The sequence below is a fragment of the Equus asinus genome, chromosome 3, assembly GCF_041296235.1.
Source record: "Equus asinus isolate D_3611 breed Donkey chromosome 3, EquAss-T2T_v2, whole genome shotgun sequence".
NCBI classification, from domain to species: domain Eukaryota; kingdom Metazoa; phylum Chordata; class Mammalia; order Perissodactyla; family Equidae; genus Equus; species Equus asinus.
Window position 1 is genome coordinate 155,980,532 of NC_091792.1, and position 25,977 is coordinate 156,006,508.

At 52.3% G+C, this 25,977-nt stretch overlaps 1 protein-coding gene across 1 annotated transcript in view; it reads left to right on the forward strand.

Moving 5' to 3' along the window:
* Positions 1-25,713, forward strand: part of STK32B (serine/threonine kinase 32B) — a 331,012-nt gene extending 305,299 nt beyond the window's left edge. The window contains exons 10-12 of the mRNA XM_044767851.2: positions 4,044-4,175; positions 5,747-5,811; positions 23,732-25,713. Of these exons, the coding sequence (XP_044623786.2) occupies positions 4,044-4,175; positions 5,747-5,811; positions 23,732-23,867 (333 nt within the window). The 3' untranslated portion in view covers positions 23,868-25,713. The remainder of the gene's footprint in view (positions 1-4,043; positions 4,176-5,746; positions 5,812-23,731) is intronic.
* The last annotated feature ends 264 nt before the right edge of the window (positions 25,714-25,977 follow it).

Consider the following 25,977-nt stretch of genomic DNA (forward strand, 5'->3'; position numbering starts at 1 on the left):
GGAAAACAGACAATGAGCCACCATGCCAGTAAATGTGTGCATGAGAGCCGGTAGTGATGGGGGTGACCACTGCGCAAGCTAAGAAGAGCGGGAGAGATGGGGAGGAGGATAGGGAGGCAGGAGCCACTTCTAGGTAGAGCTGGCAGAAAGCTGGAACAAGCTTGTGGCTGGCCACAGGAAAGCTGGGGGCTGGGTGCCGGGCCGAAATTGCATTTCTCCTGGAGGAGTCTGCAGCGTGCACTTGAGGGGTCGTAACAAATGGGACAGAAATCCAGCTCGGCCACCTCCTCTCTGACCGTGGAGGGTGCCTGCCACCCAGCCAGGAGTGGCTGGCCTGTGACAGTGGATGACAGTTGCCTGCCCAGCAGTGGTGTGTGTGTGAGGAGGAGAGAGACCTTGTCAACAGCCTGCAGAAGCTGGCCTCGTTGTTCCCTATCCCAACCCCTTATTGTCTGAACGGAGTGGAAAACCAGGCTCGAAAAGCCTTGTGCCCGTGGACATGCGCACGCGTGCATGCACACACATGCAGGCACCACACACCTCAAGCGCAAAAGCACAAGCGCAGAGGAGCCATGGTAGGTGGGGCCATGGTAGGTGGGCAGGGAGCCCAAGACTCCCCAGGGTGTGCTTTATGTCTGAGTATTTAAAGACCGCTGTTGCTGCTTTTGGTGCAAATTAGTCTGGTTCCCCAGATCAGTTTCTCCAAGACTTCAAGGCTTCAAGTGCCCTTTCCCAATGGAGGTTACAACACGTGCGCCTTTCTGAATCTAGATCCCCCCACGGCCTGGCCAGCGGTCCAGACACAACTCTCCGAAACAAAGCCTGGTGACGCTAATTCCTTCACGTCTTCTCCCAGCGGGCAAACCCTGTGCCCTGGCTGTCTGGCCCTGGGGTCCTCCTGGACCACCTTCTCCCCATCCTCCCCGGGCGGGCTCCAGACACGCTGGCCCGATGGCCTTTCTTAAGATGCTCTGCCTCCGTCCTCCAGGCCTCAGCACCTGCGGTCCCACTGCCTGGACCCGCTTTCCTTAGGGACTCTGCCCGGGCAGCCTCCCTGGAGGCGCCCCGCCCCGGTGCCGCCTCTGGGCTCAGCTGACTCCCCGCTCCTCAGACACACTCGGATGGATGTGAGGAACAAACAGGGCGTGGGGACAAGGCGCCGAGGCAGGCTGTGCACAGCCCCTTCCTCCCACAGCAAGTGTTTGGGGACTTTGCTGGGCCATCTGTGAGGTGGGGCCGGGGGATGTTATTGTATGTGTGGCGGAGGTGGTGTGTGTGTGTGGTGAGTATATGTGTTGTGCGTGTGTGTGTGTGTGTACGTATGTGGTGTGTGGGGTGTGTGTGGTGTGAGTGGTATGTATTTGTGCAGTGTGGTGTGTGTGTGGTGTTTTGTGCATATGGTATGTGACTGCGGTATGTGTGATGTGTGTGTGTGTTGTGTGTGGGGGGTGTGTGTGCATGTGGTGTGGGGTGTGTGTGTGTATATACATGTGATGTGTGTATGTGTGTGTGGTGTGGTGTGTGTGTGTGTCCGTGGGTGGAAGGCAGGCCTTGGGGCCCTCAGAGTCGGCCGCAGAGGCAGTGGCCCCCTCTGCAGGGCAGGACAGCTTCCTCTGGGCCCGTTTTCACTGTAGTTCCCTGGCAGGTGAGAAAGAGCCAGTAATAGGTGAACGCATGACGTCCTTGTCCTCCATCCATCCTGTCCCTGCGAGCGCCTCCATGCCAGGTACTGCAGTGACACGAGGAGAATCCGGTGAAGACAGTTGTGGCCCGGTGGTCAGGAGCTGGCAGACGCGAGCAGGCTCCCCAGGGGGGCTGTGCTGGCAGGAGGGTCTGAGCCTTCTCTGGTGGGGGCTGTCCCGGGCATCCATCCCTGGACGCTACCCACAAGGTGCCAGAAGCGCTCCCTGATTGTGACAACCGAAAACATCTCTAGACATTGCCAAGTGTCCCCTGGGGAGGCTGCCCCCGTTCACAGCCTCCAGCTGGGGGTGTGGGAACAAGAAGCCGGGAAACATAGGAAGACACACAGTGAACCAGCAGGCTGAGTGCTGGAGGGGCATCGCCGGCTCGGCCCCTGGAGCACAGGCGTGGAGACTTGGGCTGGCCTCTGTCATCTCAGGTGCGCTCGGGGCTCCTCGCCTGTCAACCGAGGACAAGTGTGGGACCTCTCTCGGAGCCTGGGGGAGTCAATGCCCGGAGGCTGCCATAGGCTGTGTGCGGGCCAGGCACGCAGGGAGCCCACGGTGAATCCCCCGTGTGATTGTGTTCTGGGTTCCCTCGCTGACTTCTCCCAGAGTGCCCGCTCTGGATGCTCCAGGGAAACACGCGAGCGTTCTCTCTGGTGCTCTTGTGCCAAGCTCAGCAGATAGACGAAAGCCAGGATGTCGCTGCAGTCCTGCCCGGGGAGCACAGAGTGCCTGATTAATTCTCCCCTGCTGTGTCGGAGCCTTCCCCAAGCCAGGGGAAGGGGCAGGGGCCTGCCTTTGCAGCCCTCACCTGCTGCTCCTCCCCAGCCAGCCCAAACACACTCATGCACACTAACTTGCACACCCACTCTCAAACACTCACACACATATGCACTCACACACATACTCAATCCCACACCAACACACCTGAGAGGACCCATGCTTCAGCCACACCCAGAAGCCTGCAGTTGGCTCCTTTGGCCGTGCTGTCTCCTAGCTCCATGCCTGTGCACACACTGCTTCCCCTCTGGGGGTGCCCCGCTCGTCCACCTGGCAGCCTCCCACCCCTCCTTGAGGACCCAGCAGAAACCACAGCTACCACCCTATCTGAGGGTCTCTGTAACTGCCTTCTGCATGAGAGGCAAACTCCAGCCAGCCCCTCCCCCTCCCTGCGTGGAGTGGATCGCAGCCTCTCTGGTTGGTCCCCACTGGACAGGGGCCCAGGTCTCCGTTAGCGATTGACAGCGTTCTGTTACAGTGGGTCTACCATCCAGCCCCCTGAGGGCTTTGGAGGGTGGGGGCCGTGTAGTGTTGGGCAGCCACTGCCTGAGAGAGACCCCAGAGCAATGGGTGGCCCTAGAAGGCAGTGGAAGGCCTCGATGTGTGCTTGTCACATGAGTACGAATGAATGAATGAATGATAATAGCCAACAGGACGGAGTGTGTCCTGCGTGCCAGGCACTGCTCTAAAATTTCCTGTGCATTATCTCACATAGGCTCCACAACAGGGAAGCAGGTCCTGTTAGTACTCTCAGCTTAAGTTAGTATTCTCAGGTTAAGTGACTTGCCCATGATTACTCAGTGAGAAATTGACAGAGCCAGGGGCTTGACCTCAGGTGGTCTGGATCCAGAGCCTGCACTGGAATGAATGAATGATTGAATGAATGAATTAGTAAAAGGCAGATAAATCAGGCCAGGAAAGACTTGGGCCCGAAATCCAACCTGCGCATTGGGAGAGGTCCCTCTGTGCCTCCACAGCTGCTGATGTTGTAACCACTAGGCTGTACTGCCTGAGGGGACCGGCATCCAGGGCTGGGTCTCAGAACAGAAAACAGACACTGGGGATCTCAGGTCCAAGGTCTGGAAGTCAAGGAGACCAAAATTCCTCCCCACCAAAGTGGCCTGAGGGTCAGCTGGCTCCAGCCGTAGGAGAACAGGGAGCCAGGACCAGGAATTTTTAACAGAAATGGCCATTTTAAACTGAATTATTAAAAATAGTATTCATAGAAAAGATAGTAATGGCATGAGAGTGTGTGTGTGATAAAATCAATGAAAATATCAGATTGGAAAACAACTCAGCCTCGTGAAACGACCAGACACAGGAAGGAGACTGAGGAAGGCGTGGATGTCGCCGGGCGGGGCTGCCCGCGGTGGGCGGGGACTCGGGGGATGAAGGCGGATGTGTGCAGGGAAAACACGTTGCTTTTCATCTTCAGGAAAAGGATGGAAGTGATGTCTCCCGCGGTAGTAGTCAATCATTACTCGTCGAATGAGCGACTGAATGAAGGAATGAAAATGCAGTTCAGGGCTGGGTGGAACGGAGACAAACCATGTGTTCCTTTCCGCTTCCTTTCAGAAAGGGAGACTGAATTGCGATCCCACATTTGAACTGGAAGAAATGATTCTCGAGTCCAAGCCGCTTCACAAAAAGAAGAAGAGGTTGGCAAAGAACCGCTCCAAGGACGGCACAAAGGACAGCTGTCCTCTGGTGAGCACCGTCTCGGGGCAAAGCCTGCGATGAGAGGCCTCTTCTACCCCAGTGACCTAGCAAGGAGGCTGCTCTGTGGCCGTGGATGCGTGCCACCGCCCCTCTCAAACACCTTCATTTGCAGTAGACGAGATGCCTCCCCCGAACGAGTGGTCTTTCCTAGCACGAGACTGCAAGAATCCCCATGCGGGCACACACCCGCGCTCTCATCCTTCCCCTTAGCACCGTCCTTGCGCAGGAACCTCACACCTCTCTAGGTGAGCGTGGAAGGAACAAGGCAAGGGACGTCAGCGCCGCCACGAGCGGTGCTGAGCCCCCTTTGGAAGGTTTTATACCGTGGAGGCACCAGGGCTGCAAGGTGACGTTCGTGGTCCCTGGGTGCAATGGCCTCCGTGGGCCCCTGCACTCCTTTTCTGGAATGCTGTAACAAAGTGGCACAAACTTGATGGCTTGAAACAACCGAAATGTATTCTCTGACAATTCTGGAGGCCACAAGTTCAAAATCAAGGTATCCACAGGGCCATGCTCCCAGCAAAAGCTGTAGGGAGGGTCCCTCCCTGCCTGCTTCGGCTTCTGGTGGTTGCCGGCAATCCGTGGCATTCCTTGGCTCCCAGCTACCTCAGTCCCGCTCTCCCTCCATCTTCACGTGGCTTGCTTCCCTCTGTGCTTTCTCTGTCTTCATATGGCCTTCTTTAAGGACACCGGTCATATGGGATTTAGGGCCCACCCTACTCCAGTATGGCCTCATCTTAACTAGTTACATCTGCAAAGACTCTGTTTCCAAATGGGGTCACAGTCACCAGTACTGGGGGTTAGGGCTTGAACATATCTTTTAGGGGCCACAGTTCAACCCACAACTGCCCCTTCCTCCCTAAAAATATATTAAAACCGATGTTTTATAACCACGTTGGTATGAAGGTGAATACAACTTTCAATACTAAAAGTTTATTTTTTTCTGCTTCTTGTAAAATAAATTAAAACATCTTTGTGGCTCCTGAAAGTCTCGTGAGCCCTAGGCCCTGTGCCTGCTGAGCCTGGCGCAGAAGCTGGCCTGGAGACCCCTGAGTGCGCATTAATAAGGGCGCACAGCAGGTGGAGGGGGGCATTCTGTGCAGGCGTGCTGTGTGCACCTGCATTCAGGCAGCCTCTGAGACGTGCGTCACGGAGCCTTTGTGCCACTCGTGGTTCTAGGCACCTGTTCTTGAGGAGAAGAAGCACCTTTGCATGATGGTCTTGAATTTCTTCCCTCCACCCCCAGGCTGCTTAATGAAGCCTAATGGACATTCAAGGGATTGGGAAACCAGGCGCATGATTTTCAATCCATAGTCCATCCTAACATGGCTTTTAAGTGGGATTTAATGGCTTAAAGTTGAGAAAAACATCTTTGTCTGCCAGGCTCCCCTTGGCACAGCTGCTCGTACAATCAAGCCCACTCCAGCCGCTTAGCTCGTCCCCAGCCCCAAGCATCCAGGGTCCCATTTAGATCAGTCTCGGCTCATCATGGCCCCTTTGTCGTGGCTCCCCGAATGATGCTCCGTCATTTACAGTCACCTCTCTGTGCTCTCTGACAGAATGGCCACCTCCAGCAGTGCTTGGAGACCGTGCGGAAGGAGTTCATCATATTCAACAGGGAGAAGTAAGTCCTTCACCAGCATCCGCTGGGCAAGGCCCTTCCAAATGACAGGTCTCCCTGGGAGAATCGGCCCCCAATGGCCCCCCATGAAGCCAGCCATGATGCTGGAAGGGAAGCAGCAGGCGGACTCCGTGTTCTAATCTGCCTCCTCTGTGGAGCTGAGCAAGCAAGGCTCTATCTCCCCCTCTGGGCCTCGGCGTCGTCCTGTGAAGTGAGGACAGCCGCAGCAGGATGGGCGGGCACACAGAAATGCTGGCGTGCAGAGAGGCAGGTGGTTGAGTGCCGAGCTCTGCGGCCAAATTGCCTGGGGTCCAGTCCTGGCTCTGCCACTGCCAGAGTGACCCCAGGAAGTTACTTCACTTTGCTGAGCCTCATTTTCAGCACCAGCAAGATGCAAATCACTCCTTCGTGATGTGGTGGTTATAAGATTAAATGAGGCCATTGATATGGTGTCTGGCATGGTAGGAGTACTCATGAGAATGATTACTATTATTGTTACTATTTAATGGGGTCAGGTGGTGTGGGCTGTGCTGGGACCCTGGCATCATGGGCTGCCAGGATATGGGACAACGCTGAGTTGGGAGGGGCTCAGCTTGGGTCTGACTGCCCTTACGGGGGCCGGTCAGCAAGGGAAGCAGAAGGTCCAGGCTTGGTCCCAGCCGATGTTACTATCTGGGGGTCCATCCGGCCAGGAGTCATAGTCAGAGCAGAGGCTCGGGCAGGTGGGCTCATGCGGTGGGAGCTGAAGACCTGCAGGCGGGACTGACGGCAGATCAGCCCATTCACCGACCCTGAACTGGGCCCTGGCCATGCAGGGACCATCAGGTACGTGCAGGGACGATCATTCCTCGCCAACAACAAGATGGGTAAAGGTCAGGTTGGCCCTTATGCCGTCACCAGTATTCCACTGTTTTCATACAGCAGATGACAGCAGTGAGGGGATGCACGCTATGGTAAAGGGCAGCCCAGGCAGCGTCTCTCACAGCAGGGGCCAGGATCAGCCTAGGTGTCAGGGAGGCTCCTTGAGGCATCACGCCCGGCCGGGTCCTGAAGGGCCAAGTCCTGAAGGGCCAGGCGGGGAAAGGCATGGAGCTCCGGCAGTGAGGACGAGACAGCATGGCAGACCTAGGGACCCACAGCTGGTTAAGCGGTTTTAATTCCCAGAGCACGCATGGAGGTGGGCAGTGGCAGGAGGTGAGGGACCAGGAGCTGGTTGGTTGTGTTCTGGCCCGTGGGCTGGTGGGCAGGGCAAGGCCCCATCCCGGTGAAACACTGGAAAGGTGAAGGAGATGGCAGCCTGGCATTTGTCCCGGGCAGCTGCAGCTCTGTGGCCAGTGGGGACCCAGGCCAGCCCAGACTCACACACCAGGGCGGGGGCAGCAAGCCGTACCCACTGGGGGACCACATCTGCTTGGTCCCCCTGTTCTGGCCAGCAGAGCAGGAAGGGTCTCTGCAACCATGGCCCATCAGAACTGGGGGTGGCAGGGGCTGACATGGTGTGTGCTTTCAGAGCTAGTCACAATTACCCCACCGTCCTGCCTGCTCTGAGGCTCACGGTCTGGCCCCAGCCTTAGAAACCAGTCCTGAGAATTTCTGCTCAAACCAGCTGGGGCGCTTTCAACCGTGAATAGTGATGGGCTCCAGGTGGCCTTGCCTTGGGTCCTTCATCCATTCAGGCATGGACTGAGGGTCCTCAGAGAGCTCCTGGATGGCGAACGTGGGCCTGCAAAAAGGCTGGGCAGTGCGACCCCAAGCAGATAGCTGTCACCTCGCACATTGTGCTGTGTGCCAGGAGACGCTTCAATTTCTAATCTGAAGGATCCAGATTGTTTCCTTTTAAAGGAAAATGAAAATGAGATATCCGTCCTTGGGTCATTTAGGGGTCACATCTGGCTGCTTTTAGCAGAAACACAACTACATAGTGGCTTCAACCAATTCGATGTTCTTTCTCACGTGGAAAAGTAAATCGATTAGGGAAATGCAGTAGGGTCACCCAGCCGTGCTGAGGACCCCTTTGAGAGTTGTGGTCTGAAGTGTGGCTGGCACAGTTAACAGGAGTTGGCAAAATAAAGAAAGAGGACGGAAGACGTTTTCCAGACGGAGGAGTGAAGGATCAGCATATGCCAAAGCAGGAGGCAGGACGGAAGATGGCCCAGAGAGGGAGCTGTGCGTGGGATCTGAGTGCGGTTCCTACTCTTTATCCCTGCCCCTTGGCTCACCTGAGCTGCTCCCCGGGGCCCTGAAGGCTGAGAGGCTGCCTGTCAGAGCAGGTGTGCCGGGAGCAGAGCCTTTCCCCAGCCTCTCCTGACCCACCCTTGGAATGTATCCAGTGGAGGGCTTGGTGGTCCCACGAGGATGTTGTCTGAGCATCACGTCAAACGCCACCACTGCTCCATGATGTACATGGCAGGGAGCCACGTTGCCTGCCCCACAGCCCTCCCTGCTATGGTTTCTCCTCTGTAAAAATGCCTGTAGAGGGCAACTCATGAGGCATGGTCTGCTCCAAACCAAGAGTCTTCCTTTTAAACCAAGAAACACGTGGGACTTACTCATCCTCCACCCCTTTCTGCAACCCTGTGTTTGAAGCACCTGCTGTGTTGGCTCGTGAGTAGCTGGAACATTAAATCAAGTCCCTTCACATCAACGTCAGCCGCATGGCCAGTGGGCCGACTGGGTAGGGGCCACTGAGATGCCGAGCCAGGCTTCCCGTCATGCTCCGCTGGGACCACGCGCCCCTGCATCCTCTGGCAGTTGTCTCCTTTCCTTCTCTGTGTGCCTGGCCATCAGCCTGCAACAGCCAGGTCCTGGCTGCAAAGATGAACCTGAAGGAGGTGCACTGGTCACAGAATCGCCTGGGGCGGTGGGGTATTAGCATTTAGAGTTGCTGCACCTGTTATGGGTTGAATTGTGTCGCCCAGTATGATATGTTGGCGGTCTAGCCCCAGTACCTCAGAGTGTGACTGTATTTGGACAGAGGGTTGTTGCAGATAGAATTAGTTAAGATGAGGTCATCCTGGAGTAGAGGGCCCTTGATCCAATATGACTGGTGTTCTAATAACAAGAGAAGAGGCACAGACATGGGGAGAAGGCCACGTGATGGGATGATGGAGGCAGGGAGGGCAGTGATGCGCCCACAAGCCCAGGAACGCCAAGGATTGCCCACAGCCGCCAGAAGCCAGGAGAGAGGCCTGGAAGGATTCTCCCTCCGAGCCTCAGAAGGAACCGTCCCTGCCCACACCTTGATTTCAGACTTGGGGCCCCAGGACTGTGAGACGATAAATTTCTGTTGTTTTTAAGCCACCCGCTTGGTAGTGCTGTGTTACAGCTGCCCTTGGAAACTCATACAGCACCTTCTGAATCAGAAGCTGAGAGAATAGGCCTGGGGATCTGCATTTTAACATGTTCTTCAAGGCATCCTGATGCCTAGGGGTTTGAGAACTTCTACAGGAGACCGGTGTGTCCAAACCGCGCATCCTCTAGTTGGTTCTGAGCTGAGTCACGAGAATCTCCATCTAAAACTGCAACCCCCCCCACCAGCCCTCTGTCTGCCTTCCCTTGGGGTAGTCACCTGTAACTGGAGCCCCCAAGGGCCTTAACGCCCCTGCACAGCTACCTGCCTCCTGCGTGGACCGAGTGTGCTTCCTCAGCTAGAGAAAGCTCTCAGGCAGAAAAAAGGTTCTCTCCTCCCATGTGATGAGGAAGCCATCATCAGCATGCAGTGCCAAGGGGACACAGGCTGGGCATCAACCGTGTCAGCTCCCGTAGGAGATTCTCATTCAGTCCTTTAACAGACATGCCATAATCCTGAACTGGGCCTGGACACAGAAATGGACCTAGCAGGACCTGTGTCCTCAGGATGCTCGCAGCCTGCAGGGGAAAGGCTGGCACGCAGACATGCACGGGGCCACTGCAGGGATGTGGAGGAGATGCCCTGGGTCTGACCTTTCTGGACCACGGTTTCTAAATAGAGAACAAAATTAACATTAGCATTCCCTAATTTTCTGGAATTGCAGCTTATTATTGGTTAATGGTCTCAGCTGGCAGAAGGCCACAGAGCCAGGTGGAGTGTCTGTTTCCGGGGACTGGTCCGGGCTTTGAAGGCCCTGGCAGCTGAGGCTTCCATTAGTTTGAGAGATGCACCGTGGGGCTTGTCTTCACTTCCTATTTTTGGCCAAAGATATCAGCAGAGACGATTTTTCCAAAAGGTCTTTTCAAGAGCGTTTGACAAAGTTTTGCAGAATAAGAAGCCCCTGGTGAGAGAGGAGTTGGAGGAGCTGAGTTTTCTATCCGTGTCATCGCTTAAAGAAATAAAAATGTTTAAAATCCCATTTAAGCTACTTTTGAAGGCTTTGAAAATATTGCATTTTAAAAATCCAATGCTGCATTTCTTATACTGAATAAGACTATTAATAATAATAACCAGCATTTGTCTATGATTCTGTGGCTTTGGAACACGTTCCTTTAATCCTGGGTTTCTCAACCTCGGCACTGTTGACATTTGGTGGCTACTGACATCAACTCCTAGACGTAGGGCTGTCCCATTCATTGTAGAGTGTTTCTCAGCATCCATGGCCTCTTCCCATTAGGAACCCGTGGCACCTTTGGAGTTGTGACAACAAAAAATGACCCCAGGCATTGCCGAATATTCCCTGGCAGGCAGATCGCCCCCAGTTGAGAACCAGTGCTTTCATTCTTACTTATCACATTTTCTGGAGGTGTGTATTATTAGTGTTCCCAGGGTCTTGCTGCTCTTAATTGGAAAATGAAGGACTTGAAATCTAATCTTCCATCCCCTAGATTCTGGATTCTGGGCTCTTTCTGCTACATGTGCTCTATCCAGTTGTCCAGCAGATGTTTATTCAGCATCTCCCCAGGGTCAGGAACGGGGACACAGCAGGGAGCCGGCCCCTGTTCTCAGGGGGCTCACACTCTGGTGGAATGAGCCTTATGACATGAAGGAAGAGGTTACTCTCCCTGAGTGTCTTTGAGGCTTCTCTCCAGTGCATCCGGGTGGCATGGTGGCTTGCATCCAGCAGATGGCCATTAGGGCACATTTAGATTGGGCAACCCACTTTATGCCATTTAGTCTGTGTATCCATCCTGGGAGCCGGTTACTTTTATTCCCCCATTTTACAGGTAAGGAAGGGCAGGCATAGAGTGGGGTGAGGGCACATGGCTAAGAGGTGGCAGGGCTGGGGTGCCAGGGAGCAGTCTGGTTCCAGAGCCCAAGCACTAAATCAAAATGCAAAACAGCCCCTGGCCATGCACCTCAAGGTTGGACAAGGAATTGCCTGCAGCTGAGTAGACGCCCGCCATTAGTTGGCAAACCCAGAACATTACAGGTGCAAGATCGTACAAATTAACAGATCCCCATCTGTCCTCCTTACCCACCCTGAGACAACACAACAGCTGCAAGCCACACCACGGTCAGCTGGGGATGGAGGTGGGGCACCTAGATGGAGACCACGGCAAGGTAAACAATCAAAACATATTGAAAGTTTGCTGACTTCATCTGCCCAGGTGACCTCCCTGGAAGACCCCGGTAGTGAGACAGGGACCCTCCATCGTGGCCTGGAGCCCCTGGGAGCTGGAAGCAATGAGGCATGAGGATGTGATTTGTTTCAGGCTTGGGAACCAGACAGACCTGGTCCTGCTGCTCTCGGTGCTGTGAGCATGGTGGGGTCCCAGCCTCTCTGAGCCTCCGGCTCCTCATCTGTGCCATGGAGGGCTGGGCTGGATGTCAACGATCCTTGACTTTACCAAGGTCCGCCATTTGCAAAGCACTTTGATGCCCCTCTTATCTCTTCTCATCCCCCTGGGGAAGGAAGGAAAGGGTTATGCCTACATCTCATGGATTAATCTGCAAAGTGGGGAAAACCTTTCCCACTGCCTCCTCCCCCAACCCCACTGCTAGGAAGAGGTGCACTGCGAGGACCCACCCTTCCGAAATCAAGGCCAGCGAGTTTAGGTTCTCTCCAGTCCTTGAGATTCCAAAGGTGTGGTCCAAACCTCATTTCATAGGTGAGGGCAACAGGAAAGACAGCTAACAGCTGAGAGCATCTCCTGTTCGCTGGGCTATGGACCATGGGGTGGGAGCATCCTGAAGCCGTTCTCTCATTAAATTCTCATCCAATTTCTATCAGTAGGTATTTTTAGTCCCCTTTCACAGACAGAGAAACTGCTAAAAACCTCATTCTGACTGCAGTGGCGTCTCTGAATCTCAGAGCCTAGAGGCATTACCGCCCACTGAGGCAGAGGGGAGCGCAAAGCACAGGCGACTTAGTCAGGCCAGGCTTCCTGGGAACCCGGATACGCAAAGCAAGGCGCTGCCTTTCCAAAGTACAAGAAGCAGCCAGAGAAAATCCGCTCAGGGACCTGGGACAGCAGGAGGAATTTCAGGCACTGATGGAAGTGGCCTAACAGACACTCGACTGCAGAATCTCAACAGATCCATGGAAACTCCGAGTCAAGAAATCACACCGGTGCCAGGGCCTCTGTCAACTTCACTCCCGTCTCAATCTAAGGAAGTGCAGCCCCGTCAAAGAAGCAGGACTCATCTTGACATGTTGACCCAGCCAACAAAAGACATGGAAATACAATGTTGCAGGTTTCCATAGGCTAAGGGGAGCTATAAAGACCCGACAAATAGCCCTGAGTCTGTACAACCCCGTGTCACTAAAAGGCACACGCTGGCAATTGGTCTGCTCCGACTTAAATCATTTAAAGTCCCATCTTTGTTTTCCCTTCTATCAATTTTCTCTAGTAAAAAAGAGGTTCCTTATTTTTCCTGTGAATATTTATAGGCTTTATTAAAGCCTTTGTAAAATGAGACTGTGGTATAAATTTGAAATTTATAAATAGGATCTAATGGTCTATTTTGGAGTAAATATTGTTGTTGTTGTGTTTTAATCCTGGTCTAATTTTCTCTGTGTTGCATATAAAAATCTCATTGCTAGCCAATTAAATGAAATTATCATTTTTTTAATATATTGAAAACTTGTTATATGCCACACACTGTGCTTGGTGCTTTGTAGACATTTGTATTTTATCTAAAATAAATCCTCACCACAACCTCGATTTGTAAGGTTGACATGTAGAGAGAAGGAGTCCTTTGCCTGAGGTCACTAGGCAGAGGTCACTGGGACTTGGGGTTCCACATGGGGACCTTTCATTAAAATGTCCAAGTGAAGGAAATGAGTGGTCCTGCTAGGAATGCGTGTGAAAAACAGAATACACACAGTGAGATTCTGAAGTGCGTGCTTAGGGGCAATTGGTAACTTCTCTTACGGTCCTTAATGTTGGTTTCCACCGCTTGCGCTAGCTTCACTCCTACACCCAGGCTTCTTGTGAAAAAGCCTTAGATTCTCTGCCTGAGACCCTGCTGTTGTGGGTTGCATTGTGTCGCCCCAAAAGGATGTGTAAAAGTCCCAACCCCCAGTCCCTGTGAATGCGACCCCACTTGGAGATAGAGTCTTTGTAGAAGTAATCGGGTTAAGATGATGTGGTACTGGACTAGGGTGGGCCCTAAACCCAATGACTGGTGTCCTTCTAAGGAGAGAGAGATCGAAAGACAGACAGACACCAGCATAGGGAGAATAGAGACAGGGAGAAGGCCATGTAAAGATGGAGGCAGAGATTGGAGTGATGCGGCCACAACCCAAGGGACACCAGGAAGCTAGAAGAGGGAAGGAAGGATTTCCCCCCAGAGCCTGGCAGACGCTTTGATTTCACACTTCTGGCCCCCAGAACTCTGAAAGAAATCAATTTCTCTGAGAGAAGAAGCCGCCCAGTCAATAGTACTTTGTTAGGCAGCCTGGGAAACAAATGCATCTTCCAGGACTAATGAAGGTCCCGTGACTGGCAGTGCCATCTCTCCGTCTAACCCTTGGTTTCTCCCCAGTTTCAACCGAAATTTTAAGCATGCCTATCATTCTCAGAAAAGTTATTTTACAAATAAATAATGTAAAATAAATAAAAATTATAGTAATTTTAAAAGTACTGGCATTTGACACATGAGTAAATTAGTGATATTTTAATAAATTTAATAATAATATGTCTATGTCCCATTGCTAACAGGCATTCATATATATATAACATACACATATGTCCCATTGCTTAACCTAGAAAAATTGTGGCTCTAGGAAGTTAGAGAGCCAGACACCAGCATACGTGGTGAATTCTCTGAGACTGTCATGGCTTCAAGGGAAGGAGGCAAAAGCAAACGGCTTAGGTGAAATGGGAATTTTTGGAGGACTCGTGTAGCCACAGGAAGGGCTGGGGTGCAACTGGCCGAGGTAATGGAGCCGGAGCCAGGAAACCTGCCAGCACTCACGCCTTCCTTCTCCCAGTGACTTCTTTCTCTCTGCACATAGAAGTCATTTTCTTTTACTGTAAACCAGTTCTTTGTACACAGCGGAAAATGTGAGTGCTGAGCGCTGCAGTGTCTCCCAGTTCTACCATCAAACTCAAGAAGGTAGATCAAACAGGGAGCTGAGGAAAAGGAAGAAAAAGTTTTCCTGCTCTCAAATTCAGGTATCTGAGAGAATGACTCTGATTGGCCCAGCTTGGGTCAGGTGCCATTCCCTGGACCAATCAAATCTGGCAACTGGAGGAGGATGGTGATTGGTGCTTTTGGGTCAGGTGCCCACCCTTAGACCAATCAGCTGTGACCAGGGAGGTAAGGTCTATAAAAAGGTGGCAGCTCCTGTCTGAACCTGGTCCTGGAAAGGCAAAATCATGGCAGTGCACTCCACTTGGAAAGTAAAGATGGTAGTGTAGGGTTAATAGAGTCCAGAAGAGGAAAGAATAGGGAATGACAGGTGTTGGGGGTTGGGGCAGGTTAGTAAAGAAAAGGCAGGTGGCCCCCTTTGGCTTCCCACCTGACCTCCTCCCTTCCTCTGGGCTGGAACATGGTAACCGTACATGGATGGGGGCAGAGCAGTGAAGGGACAGAGAGGGCTGGCTGCCCAGGCACAGAGGTAGTGGCCCCAAAGTGGACCACTAACTCAGGCCCTTGACCATCAAACAGTTCATTGCTGTTTTGAGCCACAGGCATTTCCCATGGGAACTGGGATCATTATTCACCAACAGACCAGCGTGCAGACCTCCAGACCTCCTCTCTGAGCCTGCTCCCAGGTACAAACTCTCAAGCTCGGTGGCTAACAACAACAGATTTATTTCTTGTTCACACTGTGTGTCCATGGCAGGTCAGCTGGGGGTGCTGTTCCCATGTCACCGTCATCCTCCTCCTTACTCCAGGCAGGACCCAGGCTGAGGGAGCATCTCTGGAACATTGCAGTGACAGTGACAGAGGGAAAGAGACTTTGAGAGGGTCTCAGCTCGGCCATGTTCCAGCCTGATGATAGCACTTCGACTCCCACTCGTTGGCCCAGGGGAGCCAGGAAGTGCCAATCCTGCCACGTGCCAGGAGAGGGGCAAATCACAACGTTTGGTGAGCACTGTTAGTGACTGCCCATCCGTCAGTCCCCCGGGCAGGCCCTTCCTGTGCACCTGCCCATGTCAACGAGGACCCAGAAAGTCTCCCCCTTATGCCAACTCAGACGCAGAGATCAGCCGCCCCTCCGGATCTAGAGAGAAAACTGCTAGTGTCGATGTACAGGAAGGTGCTCTTGGCTGGGAGGACGACAAGAGCAAAGTCCTCCATGTGAGCCCGGCTCGCCTCTGAGAAGCTGTGTGACCTACCACCAGTTGCTCATCCTCCGTATGTCCCTTTCTCACCCTCAGAATGGGCATTGTTAATTCTCATCCGGAAGGGGGGATGTAGGTGTCACACGAAGAGCTATTGAATGAGAATGCGCTCAGCAAATCTCGACCCCCCGTTACTCAGAAACCTGAGACGGCCATCCCTTCCATCTTCCCAGGGCTGATCTATTTGCAAGGGAGTGTGGAGAGGGAGAGACGGTAAGATAATCCTCTACACTTTGCTATATCACACCCATGGTGTAGCTGACGCCATCCATCCATCCATCCGAAGACTTCCTCAAATACGTTTGCTTCAGGCAACAGCAGATAAAATAGAATTTTAATGCTTCTGGCCAAAGGCTGTTATTGAATTTGTAAGATAAGCATTGCATACAAAGTGATCTTCCTAATAAGTGATGAGGTTTGAAAGTGGAACAGCTAGTTATACAGTCTTTACTTAAGGAAGAGACATCTCATGGGAGACTGGGAAAATGTACCAGTCAGAGTCCCAGAGGAAATCCTCCGAGGAGAATTTGTTGACAAAGGACGGATTACAAAGTTGTGGGTGCGGGGGCAGCAGAGAGGCAAGTGCACTAAGCTGGGGCTTCATAGAAGCCAAAGTGTTTCTGCTTGGAGGCTGGAAGAGACCAGGAGAGGGCTGCCTCGATTGGAGCCGTGACCTTCCATTGTTCCCAGCAGCTCGCCGCGACAGTGCAGGGAGAGGGCTGCGGACTAGGTGCTCAAACTTGACTGGCTTTGCACCTGCTGCCCTCCATCCGGGCACCCCACTGGCCAAACCCCACTGGAAGTCCACGGGCATGGGAGCCTTTGATATGGCCCCTCCAAGTCCAACTCCCAGGCTGGAGAGCAGGTGGAGAGTGGGGCAGAGTGGATGTGGGGGACAAGGGAAGATGGTCATCCCAGGGGGCTTCTAAGAACCAAAGGAGTGTCCCATGAAAGAAAAATCGGAATTGGCTGAATAATTCCAGGAAGCACACCAAAGGCCAATTGGGGGAAGCTACCAGGCAGCAGGTTGCTCAGTTTGAATTCTCCATGAAAGAAAAGTGTCTAAGGATTTGAGCTGTCCCCACGTGGAATGGGCTGTCTTGGAAGGTGGGCAGCAGGGTTTTGGGAAGCCTGGCTGGGTCTCTGCTGGGGATGCTAGAGAAGGGATTCTTGCAGTGTATGCACAGTTAGACCAGGTGGCTTTTTTCCTTCTTCCCTTCAATATCCACCCCCATCCCCAACCAGACAACCATTGTTCAAGTTGGTGTATGCCCTTCCAGAACTTTCCTGTAGTTTCAACTCTGGTTTTTATGAACCATAGAGAATCAGTATACATAATAGCCAAGAGCAAAGACTCTGGAGTCAGACTGCCTGGGTTTGAATCCTGATCCTTGCTAGCTTTGTGACCGTGGACCTCCCACTAATGCCTCAGTTTCCTCATCTGTAAAATGGGGTGTTAATACCTACTTCCTAGGGTTTCTGTAAGGGCAAGTGAGTTAATACATGTAAATGCTTAACAGCCCCTACCACGTAATCAGTTGGCACTACCCAAGTGTTTACTAGTAATAGTAACTATGTATGAAATTATCAGACCAATATAGTGCCATATCAATTCTGTGCTGTGTCAAACATTATTTTCCCTTAATTTTTTACCAACACATACACACACATAGACACAAAATAACAGACAACCTATTCCAGCTCCCTCAGCCACAGGAGAGAAAGCTCCATGCATGTTAACTCGTGCAAATTGTCCACGAAGCCTGTGAACTCCCTGATTCTGCACATGGCAATCCAGCTTTGTCCAGCTATGATCCCCTGTTCCTCTGTTTCATCATGACTGGCCTCCTTTCCCCTCGAGATGCCAAGAGGGAGCCTGCCGAGCTGGGCAACACTCTGCTAAGGTAGGTGAAGACCACACTGGGTATTCACCCCTCTGTTGGCCTGCTCATCCTCCCAGCACACATTGTGCAACTGCCCCAGGCCGCCCACTGGGCCGGGTGCTGTGAGGGCACAGGGGGCGTGCTGTGGCCCTTGCCTGGTGGAGAGACCCATAACCAGGGAGGAGACCTGGTACCAGTCACCAGTTCTGTGCCCCTACCTTCCCTGGTTTTTGAGACCCCCGCTGTGACTCCTAGAGCTGGATTCCACCTCTCTCAGCCTGTTGTCCTGTTTCACCCACTTCTGGGTCCCAACCCTCAGCTGCTCCATGTGTATCCCATTCCAGTACCCTCCACTCCTCCAGGTCTTCTGCGCTGACCCTCCAGGATGAGGCCTGCAGAACCGTCTGTGCAGGCCTCCTTGCTGGGAGACATTCATCAGAACTATGGCAGGAAGTTAAGTTTTACCTGCTGATCCTCAGATTCCCCATCTGCAAAATGGGAGTATCTCCCCACTGCGATCATCATCGTAAAAATAGCGGCCCTTTGTAAAGTGCCTGCTCCAGGGCGGACGGAAAGCTCACATTGGTTCATCTTCCCCTCTAAGGAGCTGTTATCCCCATGTTACAGAGAAGGGAAGAGAGGCTTAAAAAAGTGGCACGAGTTCCCCCAGGCCACTCAGCTGATAATAGCAAAGCTGGAATTTCGGTTTAATTCTCTAAGACTTCAAAGCCTGCACTCTCCCACTGCGCCACACTGCATTCTGGAACCAGAGTCAGGAAGGATCAAGGGGAGAGAGGTGATACACTGTGGATAGGTGTGAGAGCACTTTAAAGAGCTTCTCTTTTTTAAAGAACACGGCGCAGACGAAAGCTGGCCTTTCTCGTAGAGGACGTCTGGCCTCCTCTACAGATGGTCTGCGGCAGACGGATGTTGGTATTAAACGGACTCCATCCTGGGTTTATGAAATAGCTTGATTTGATATTGGTCTGATCGCTAACCGTTTTATTTTAGTCCTGTGTAGAGCTTTGCCTTTGAAACCCGCCTCCAGCCCAATTTATTACGAGTTTGAATATGCGTCCTACTCTCGCTGATCGAGGTTCTCTGTCACAGAGCACTGCCTTCTGGCATCTAATGGTTGGGTTCAGGAGGGCTGAGAGCGCTCATAGCCGTCACTCAGAATTCTGGTCACAAAGCTGACAATCAGTTTGATAAGTTGGCCGAGAAAATTAAACGCTCCTGCCATTGCGGAGATAACAGCCAATTTGCATCCATGGACTTGAGCTGCGCCTAGCAGGATATGTAAAACCCTTTTTCATTTCCTTCTGAGTTACAGATAACTGGGCTGTGGGCTAGTCATCTAAGCCAGCTCTCGGGGCCGACCATAATGTTTTCATATCTCTGTCGTGGTTCGTGGATTTCTATGTGAGCAACATGAGCTTTCCTAATTCCTTCAGAGTGTGGAGAAGTCCTTCCGTGCTCCTCTGCTTCCAGTTCCGATTGAATGGCGTAGGGTTCAGTGGAAAGAGCAGGGGTCTTGGAGACAGAGAGGCCTGGGTTTGAATCTGGCCTCCCAAAGTCACATGTCTAGTAAGTGGCAGACCCAGGTGTAGAAAGAGCCTGGCTCCAAGCCCAGCTCCTTAATGCTATGCCATACTGCTTCCTTCCAACGGAGACTTCATCACAGTGAGTGTTCACTGTTTGTTCTCTGTCCTGATCCCCAGCCCCTTCAACTGTAAGCCTGGGACAGAGAGCCTGGCACTCAGATAATACTGGTGGAAAGGATGCGTGGAAGGATAGGGAGATGAATGGGTAGTTGGGTGGAGGGTGAATAAGCATTCATCAGATGAGTGAGTGCCAGTGATGAATGGAAATATGGGAGTAGACGGATGAATGGATAGGCAGAAGAGTGGTGGATGGGGGCCAGCCCGGTGGCACAGCGGTTAAGTGCGCACATTCCGCTTTGGCAGCCAGGGGTTCACCAGTTCGGATCCCAGGTGCAGACATGGCACCGCTTGGCACACCACGCTGTGGTTGGCGTCCCACATATAAAGTAGAGGAAGATGGGCATGGATGTTAGCTCAGGGCCAGTCTTCCTCAGTCAAAAGAGGATTGGTAGCAGTTAGCTCAGGGCTAATCTTCCTCAAAAAAAAAAAAAGAAGAGTGGTGGATGGATGGATAGATGGGTGGATGGATAGTAGATGAATAGGTGATGGATGGGAGGTAGATGAGTGGGTGGATGGGTAATACGGGGGTGATGGGTGAATCAGTGGATGGGTGGATAGTGTATGGATGAATTGATGGGTGAATGGAGGGATGAGTAGGTGGATGGGGGTGGTGGATAGATGGATGGATGGATATATGGGTAGCTGATGAATGGATGAAATAGCTAGATGGATGGGTGAATATGCGGATGTGTGGGTGTATGGGAGGTGGACAGGTGATTAGGTCCATGGATGAGGGGTAGATGGGCAGGTGAGTGGCTTGGACAGGATTGAGGGTAGATGATGGACATATGGGAGTGGGCGGATAATTGGATGGATGGGTGAATGAATGGCTGGGAGATGAGTAGGTGGTGGCGAGTGGGTAGATGGGTAAATAGAGGGTGTATGGGGGAATAATGAATGGGTGGATAGTGAATGGACGAAATGGATGGACAGGTGATTAGGTGGATAATTAGATAAGTGGATGAGTATTGTGTGTCTCAGCCAGTTGATAACTAATGTTGTGACTGGACTAGCCCTTGTGGTTCTTATGATTGCAAGATGTCCTCAGCAGTAACCATCAGGAAACTTTGAAAAAAGAAGGGGCCCCAATAGTCAGTTATGGAAATCAACCAAGACCTCTAAAACAAAGGTGCCTGGGGTAGAGAGGCAGCCTGGCTCTTTATCTAGTCATGTGGCTGGCACTGTGTTTATTCAAGATAGTCATCTTTGAAGTGGATGCCTCTTTGAAGTAGATGCCTCTGCAATCAGAGCTTAAGTCAGGCACTTGCGTTACAAAAAGAAAACTCAGCTGTCAGGACTTACACCACAGTAAAGAATAGATAGGTAGATAGGTAGCCATATTGGTAGATGGGTGGATGGTGAATGGATGAGGTAGATAGATGGATGTGTGTGTGTGTGGATGGGAGGTGGATGGGGGTTAGGTGACTAGGTAAGTGGATGAGGGATGGACAGGTAGGTGAGTAGGGGTGGACAGGTGAGGTGGGGGTGGGAAAGATGGGCGGACCTATGGGAGTGGATGGATGGCTAGATGGATGGATGGGGTAAATGAATGGGCAGATGGATAGGGGGGTGGAAAATGGATGGGTGAGAGGATGAATTTATGGATGAGTGGACGGTGGATGGACAGTAAATTGCTAGTGGGTGGGTGGGAGTGCCGACGTAGTGGGAAGAATGCAGGCTTTGGAGCCTCCCAGAACTGGATTAGAATCCCAGCTCTGTAGGCTGTAGGTGAAGAGGTGGCTGCCCACAGAAGGGTCCTTCCTTCTTGATTCTGCCTCCTTGGCTCACACTGAACCTGGTGGTAGGTTGCAAGGGGTATGGCCCACATCTCATTTAGTCACTGCTCCAGGCCTCTAGTACTCATGGTCACAGTATTCTATGTATGACCCTCCATAGAGGAGGGGAGACTTGAAACAGCTAATTCTGCCTCTTAAGATAGCTCTGGCCAAAAGGAGCTGCGAGAGTGGCTGAAACCATCAACTCCAGCGAGGACTCTGGTCCACACTGCAGTGTTCTTTCCCACTTTCTGTGCCTTCCCTCACTGTGCCCCTTCGTTTCAGATCTCCCTCCGTCCCTCCAGCTACCCACATTCCATACCAATCCTTAAAGCCCAGCTCAAATGCTGACTCCTGCAGGAAGCCTTCCCTGATCCACACGAGATTTCAGAATCTCTCTCTCCCTCATTGGGCTCTCTCATCACTATGCTCCCCCTTTGTTATGCAGCTTTTGAAGCTTTATTTTCTGTTATAATTGGAGAAGTGCAGGAGCCCAGAGATAACAGTGCTATTGATGCTGTGTTTGGGCATGTAAAAGAAAATCTTTTTTTTAAAGGAAATTTTGGGGAGCTGGCCTGGTGGTGTAGTGGTTAAGTTTGCACACTCTGCTTCAGCAGCCCAGGGTTCATGGGTTTGGATCCCAGGCACGGACCTACACACCACTCATCAAGCCATGCTGTGGTGGCATCCCATGTACAAAATAGAGGAAAATTGGCACAGATGTTAGCTCAGGGCCAATCTTCCTCACCAACAAAAATAAATTTAAAAAATACATAAAAGGAAGATGGTTGTTTTTTTCTTTTTTTGGCAGGGAAAGATTCACCCTGAGCTAACATCTCTTGCCAATCTTCCTCTTTTTTTTTTCCCTCCCCAAAGCCCCAGTGCATGGTTGTATATCCTAGTCGTGAGTGCTTCCAGTTCTTCTATGTGAGCCGCTGCCTCAGCATGGCTACTGACAGACGGGTGGTGTGGTTCCGCGACCAGGAAACGAGTCCAGGCCACTGAAGCAGTGAGAGCGCCAACTTTAACCACTAGGTCATCAGGGCTGGCTCTAATTGAAAATCTTAATGAGATTCATCTTTAACTTGTGCTATAACCAGAGAATTACACGGCATGACAATTATGGTCCGACGGCCATGTCCTGCTTTGGAAGAGCAATCACTTCCCGTTCACTCCCATAGGTTTCTTACCCATGCGAGTTTTTCGTGGTTTTGAGCTGACTTCCTCTCCCGAGGCACCTGAGAGAGTCTCTCAGAGTGGAGAGGAGGAAAGGGGAGAGACAGGGAGGAAGACGATGCCCAGCCCTGCCAAGAAGTACGGCCACCTCCTTCCCTCACTCGAGACTCCCCTCTCCGCCCACTTTGTCCTCTAGGTCCCAGCGCTGTCCTCTGGGTCCTGACCCCTCCTCCACCAGGAAGATGTATTTTGACCCTGACCACCTTTCCCAGTCGTCTGCCCTGAGAGCTGTAGGCTCCAGGGCAGAGGGACTGCCCACCCTGTCCTGGTCCCTCTGGTGGACAGGGGGCAGGAGGCAGTAGCCACCGCGGTCACTGTCTTAGAGAATACTGCGTTGCTGCCGGTGTTTCAGTAACCTGACAGACTTGCTCACATGTGGCACTGTTGCACACACTAGGCATCCGCACCACGTGTGCATGCACACGCACACACTCACACACAGCTGTGACCTGCCCGAGGCCGTGGACTGTGTCATATCCATCTGGGGACCATCCATAGTGTTCTGCATGTGGGTTTGCTGGACGGGACGGCTCTTCTATCGAAACTGGGCGATAGGCCTGCGCTCTGACAGAGCACACTGATGTAAAAGCAGAGAAACGGCTGCAACCCGTGTCTTTCAGAGCAAGGTAGCATGGCGGTAACCTTACTATTTCCAGCTCTGGTGGCTGGCACTAGATATTTCACACACATTCTCTCTGCCCCCCTTAGCCCCCTGCCAAGTGCATTATATCGTTCCTAGGTTTAGATAGGGAAACTGAGGCTCCGAAGAAGATGAGTAGGTTGACCCCTTGGCTCAAGTAGCCAGTGTCGAGAGCCAGGGTTTGAGGGGTTCTTCCCTGTCTCAGACTTCTCCCTGCCTCCTGAAATGTCTCCATTCCATTTTTTGCCCGCATCATCCACGTGCAGTGACAGCTGTGGGGTAGTGCGTGAACCCGAACTTGAAGATCAAAAAGAGAGGGATGCTGACATCTTAAGTCACATGGAAGGTGACCAGGTGGCCAGCTGTTAAGAAATGCAATGTTCAGAACCAAACTCCCCTGACCCGGTTTGTCGTGGGCTCTTTTGTGAGTCTGGGCGCTCACTGTCTGGACAGATATTTGTAGGACGGTTTGCTCAGTGTCCATCTCCCCCTTTAGACCGTGAGCTCCATGAGGACAGAGAACATGACTGCTTCGCTCACCAGGGTTTCCTCTGCTCCCTGGCATGGTGGCTGGTACATCAGCAGGCGTTCAGTATGTATATAGGAGCAAATGATGTCAGCCCACCACCACCAATGACTGCGTGAGCTCAGGCAGATTCCATACCTGATCTCCTGTGGACTTCACAAGGAGCCATGAGGGAGGCATGACGGTCTGCAGTTTGCAGATAAGGAACCCGAGGCTCTGTGTGTGAGGTACTCACCTGAGTGCACCTGGGCTGGGCTTTGGCCCCAGGCCCGCCTGGCTCCAGCACAGCACGCGGGACGTGGTAGTGCTTCCCCAGGCCAGGGGAAGGTGTGGGCTGAAGGCTCCTCGGTGGCTCAGCCTTCCCAGGCGCGTCTCCTGGCCGTCCCTCGCGCTGTGTCATTAACTCAGGTCTGTGCTGTACTTCTCTGCAGGCTGAGGAGGCAGCAGGGGCAGAGTGGCCAGCTCTTGGACCCGGAAGGCCGAGCTGGGAACCAGCAGAGCAAGCTGCAGGACGGGTGCAACAACAACATCCTCGCCCACGCCTGCTCCCGAGGCTGCAGCAGCTAAGCCGCCACCTGCAGCTGCTCGGCGGGACTGCACACATCTCTGCCCTGCCCACCGACAGCCCGTCTCTATGCCACGAGGGCCCCTGTCTCACCCCTGACAACATCAGATGCAGAGAGAGCCCTGGGCTTGGAGCGGGGAAGCCAGGCTTCTCGTCCCATCTGCCCAACTGACTCCCTGCACGACCTTGGACAAGGCTTGCCCTTCCTGTGCCTCAGTTTCTGCATCTGCCAAAGAGGTCCAACAGCTCTCCGCCCCACCTCTGATTAAAAGGATTGGGGGAATCCAATTGGGTAGCAGACATCCAAAACCTTTGCCATTTATAAAATTGTTCACACATGCAAAATCTACCCTTAATATTTAAATGTACTCCCACCCCCCCCCCCCAAAGCAATTAGACCATCACAACTTTGCAGTGCAGGCCATCCTGGCTCATCAGATAGTATTTCTGAAAATGTGGCCGGACAGCACAGTAAACATCTGATGTGGCTGCCCTTCCTATGGAAACACCATTCCCGAATCCTGGAGCAAAACCCGAAGTGTCTTCATTTGCGTTCTCTGCCCGGCCAGTCCTTCTGACCTCAGATGGTGCGGCCTGCAGCCCAGCCTGGTCCCCAAGGTCTTGGTGCTGCGGATGCACTTTTCCCTCATTCGCAGAGGACCACCCACCCCCCTTTAATTTCAGCAGGTCCCACCCCCACTCCACTCCGGGTGCTGGGATGGCATGTAGATGCCCATTCAGAAGGTCAAGCCACCGAGCATCCGTCCCTCCCTTAGAGTTTTATCAGAGTTCCTCCCCAAACCCCGCAGAACTCTGAGTCTCCATCCACTTCCAGGATTTGTTTCCTGGGAAGGGCGTAAAGTCGTCTCATCAGCATTGTCTCAAAGAGGGTCCCCAACTGCCACTGACAAGGTGGCCCCATATTGATGAATCAGGAAGTCTGCGTGGTTAGAACATTTACCCGGAGAACAGTGGGTTCCCACAGAAACAAACGGCTTTATGGTCTGTTCGGGGGTCACTTTGCCTTTGAATTGGGAGATGCTGTGGCATCGAGGATGAAGCTTAGACTTGGAGTCTGGCTTGTGTTCAGATCCAGCCCTGCTGTCTGCTAACCGGTGACCTTAGCAAATTGCCTAATCACCTGCGTGTCAGTTTCCTCGTTTTAAAGCGAGGCTAATAAAACTAACCTTGCGGGGTTGTTACAGGGTTAATACCCTCCTGTGTGTAACGCACCCAGCACATACTGCTCACTGAATGGTAGCCGTCTCTTCTGAGCAGCAGCAGCGTCATTTGGAGACCATGTCCTAAGTCACTCATTTGGCAGGTCCGTGTTCTGTAGAAACAAGCCTGGTGTTTAGGACTCTGTGAACTTTTCTTCCTGGAGTCTTTGATATCCGTATATCCCCGTTAATGTTCAATTGTGTTTTTATGTTTTTATCCAATTTTCACTTTTTACATCATAAATCAATCGTTGGGACTGTCAACGTCATCTCTTAGATTTCTTAAGAGACATTTTAATGTATGCTGTGGTTTTATATTTTTATTTAAAAAAAGAAACGGTCATTGTTTTCCTCCTTTGAACCGAGGCTAGTTCTTGCGTGTGTTGTCCACAGAAGTCTACTTGTCTTGCACAGTTTTCATTCTTCACTCCCCGTCGGCACCGTCCTGTCCCCTCCAGGAAGTAACGGGGCTGCTTCTCTCTCCGCTGTGACGGCGGCACGTGGGACTTCTCACTGGGCTGAGTCCGCGCGTGTTGGGCAGGAGCCCGAAGCAGCCCGAGAGCCGCTGCATTTCCCGGCTCGGTCCCAGTGAGCGGTGTTCTTTGTTGCAAATAAACTATTTCTTGGACGTTGTTTCTTACAACTTTGTTCTCATTCAGGGCTGGGTGGGATGGGCAAGGTCCTCTTGGAGTCAAGAGGCTCGAGTTTAATTAGTGTCGGGGGTGGAGCTGGTGGGGGGGGGTGCAAGATGTTAAATCACCGATGAGTTTACTTTGCCCACAGAATATAACCAAACTCAGCAATCCAAGGCTCTATCCAACTCGATCACAATTTACATTCTTATTATTATCATCATTATTTTATACTTACGAAGGCAAAAATCTATTCAATA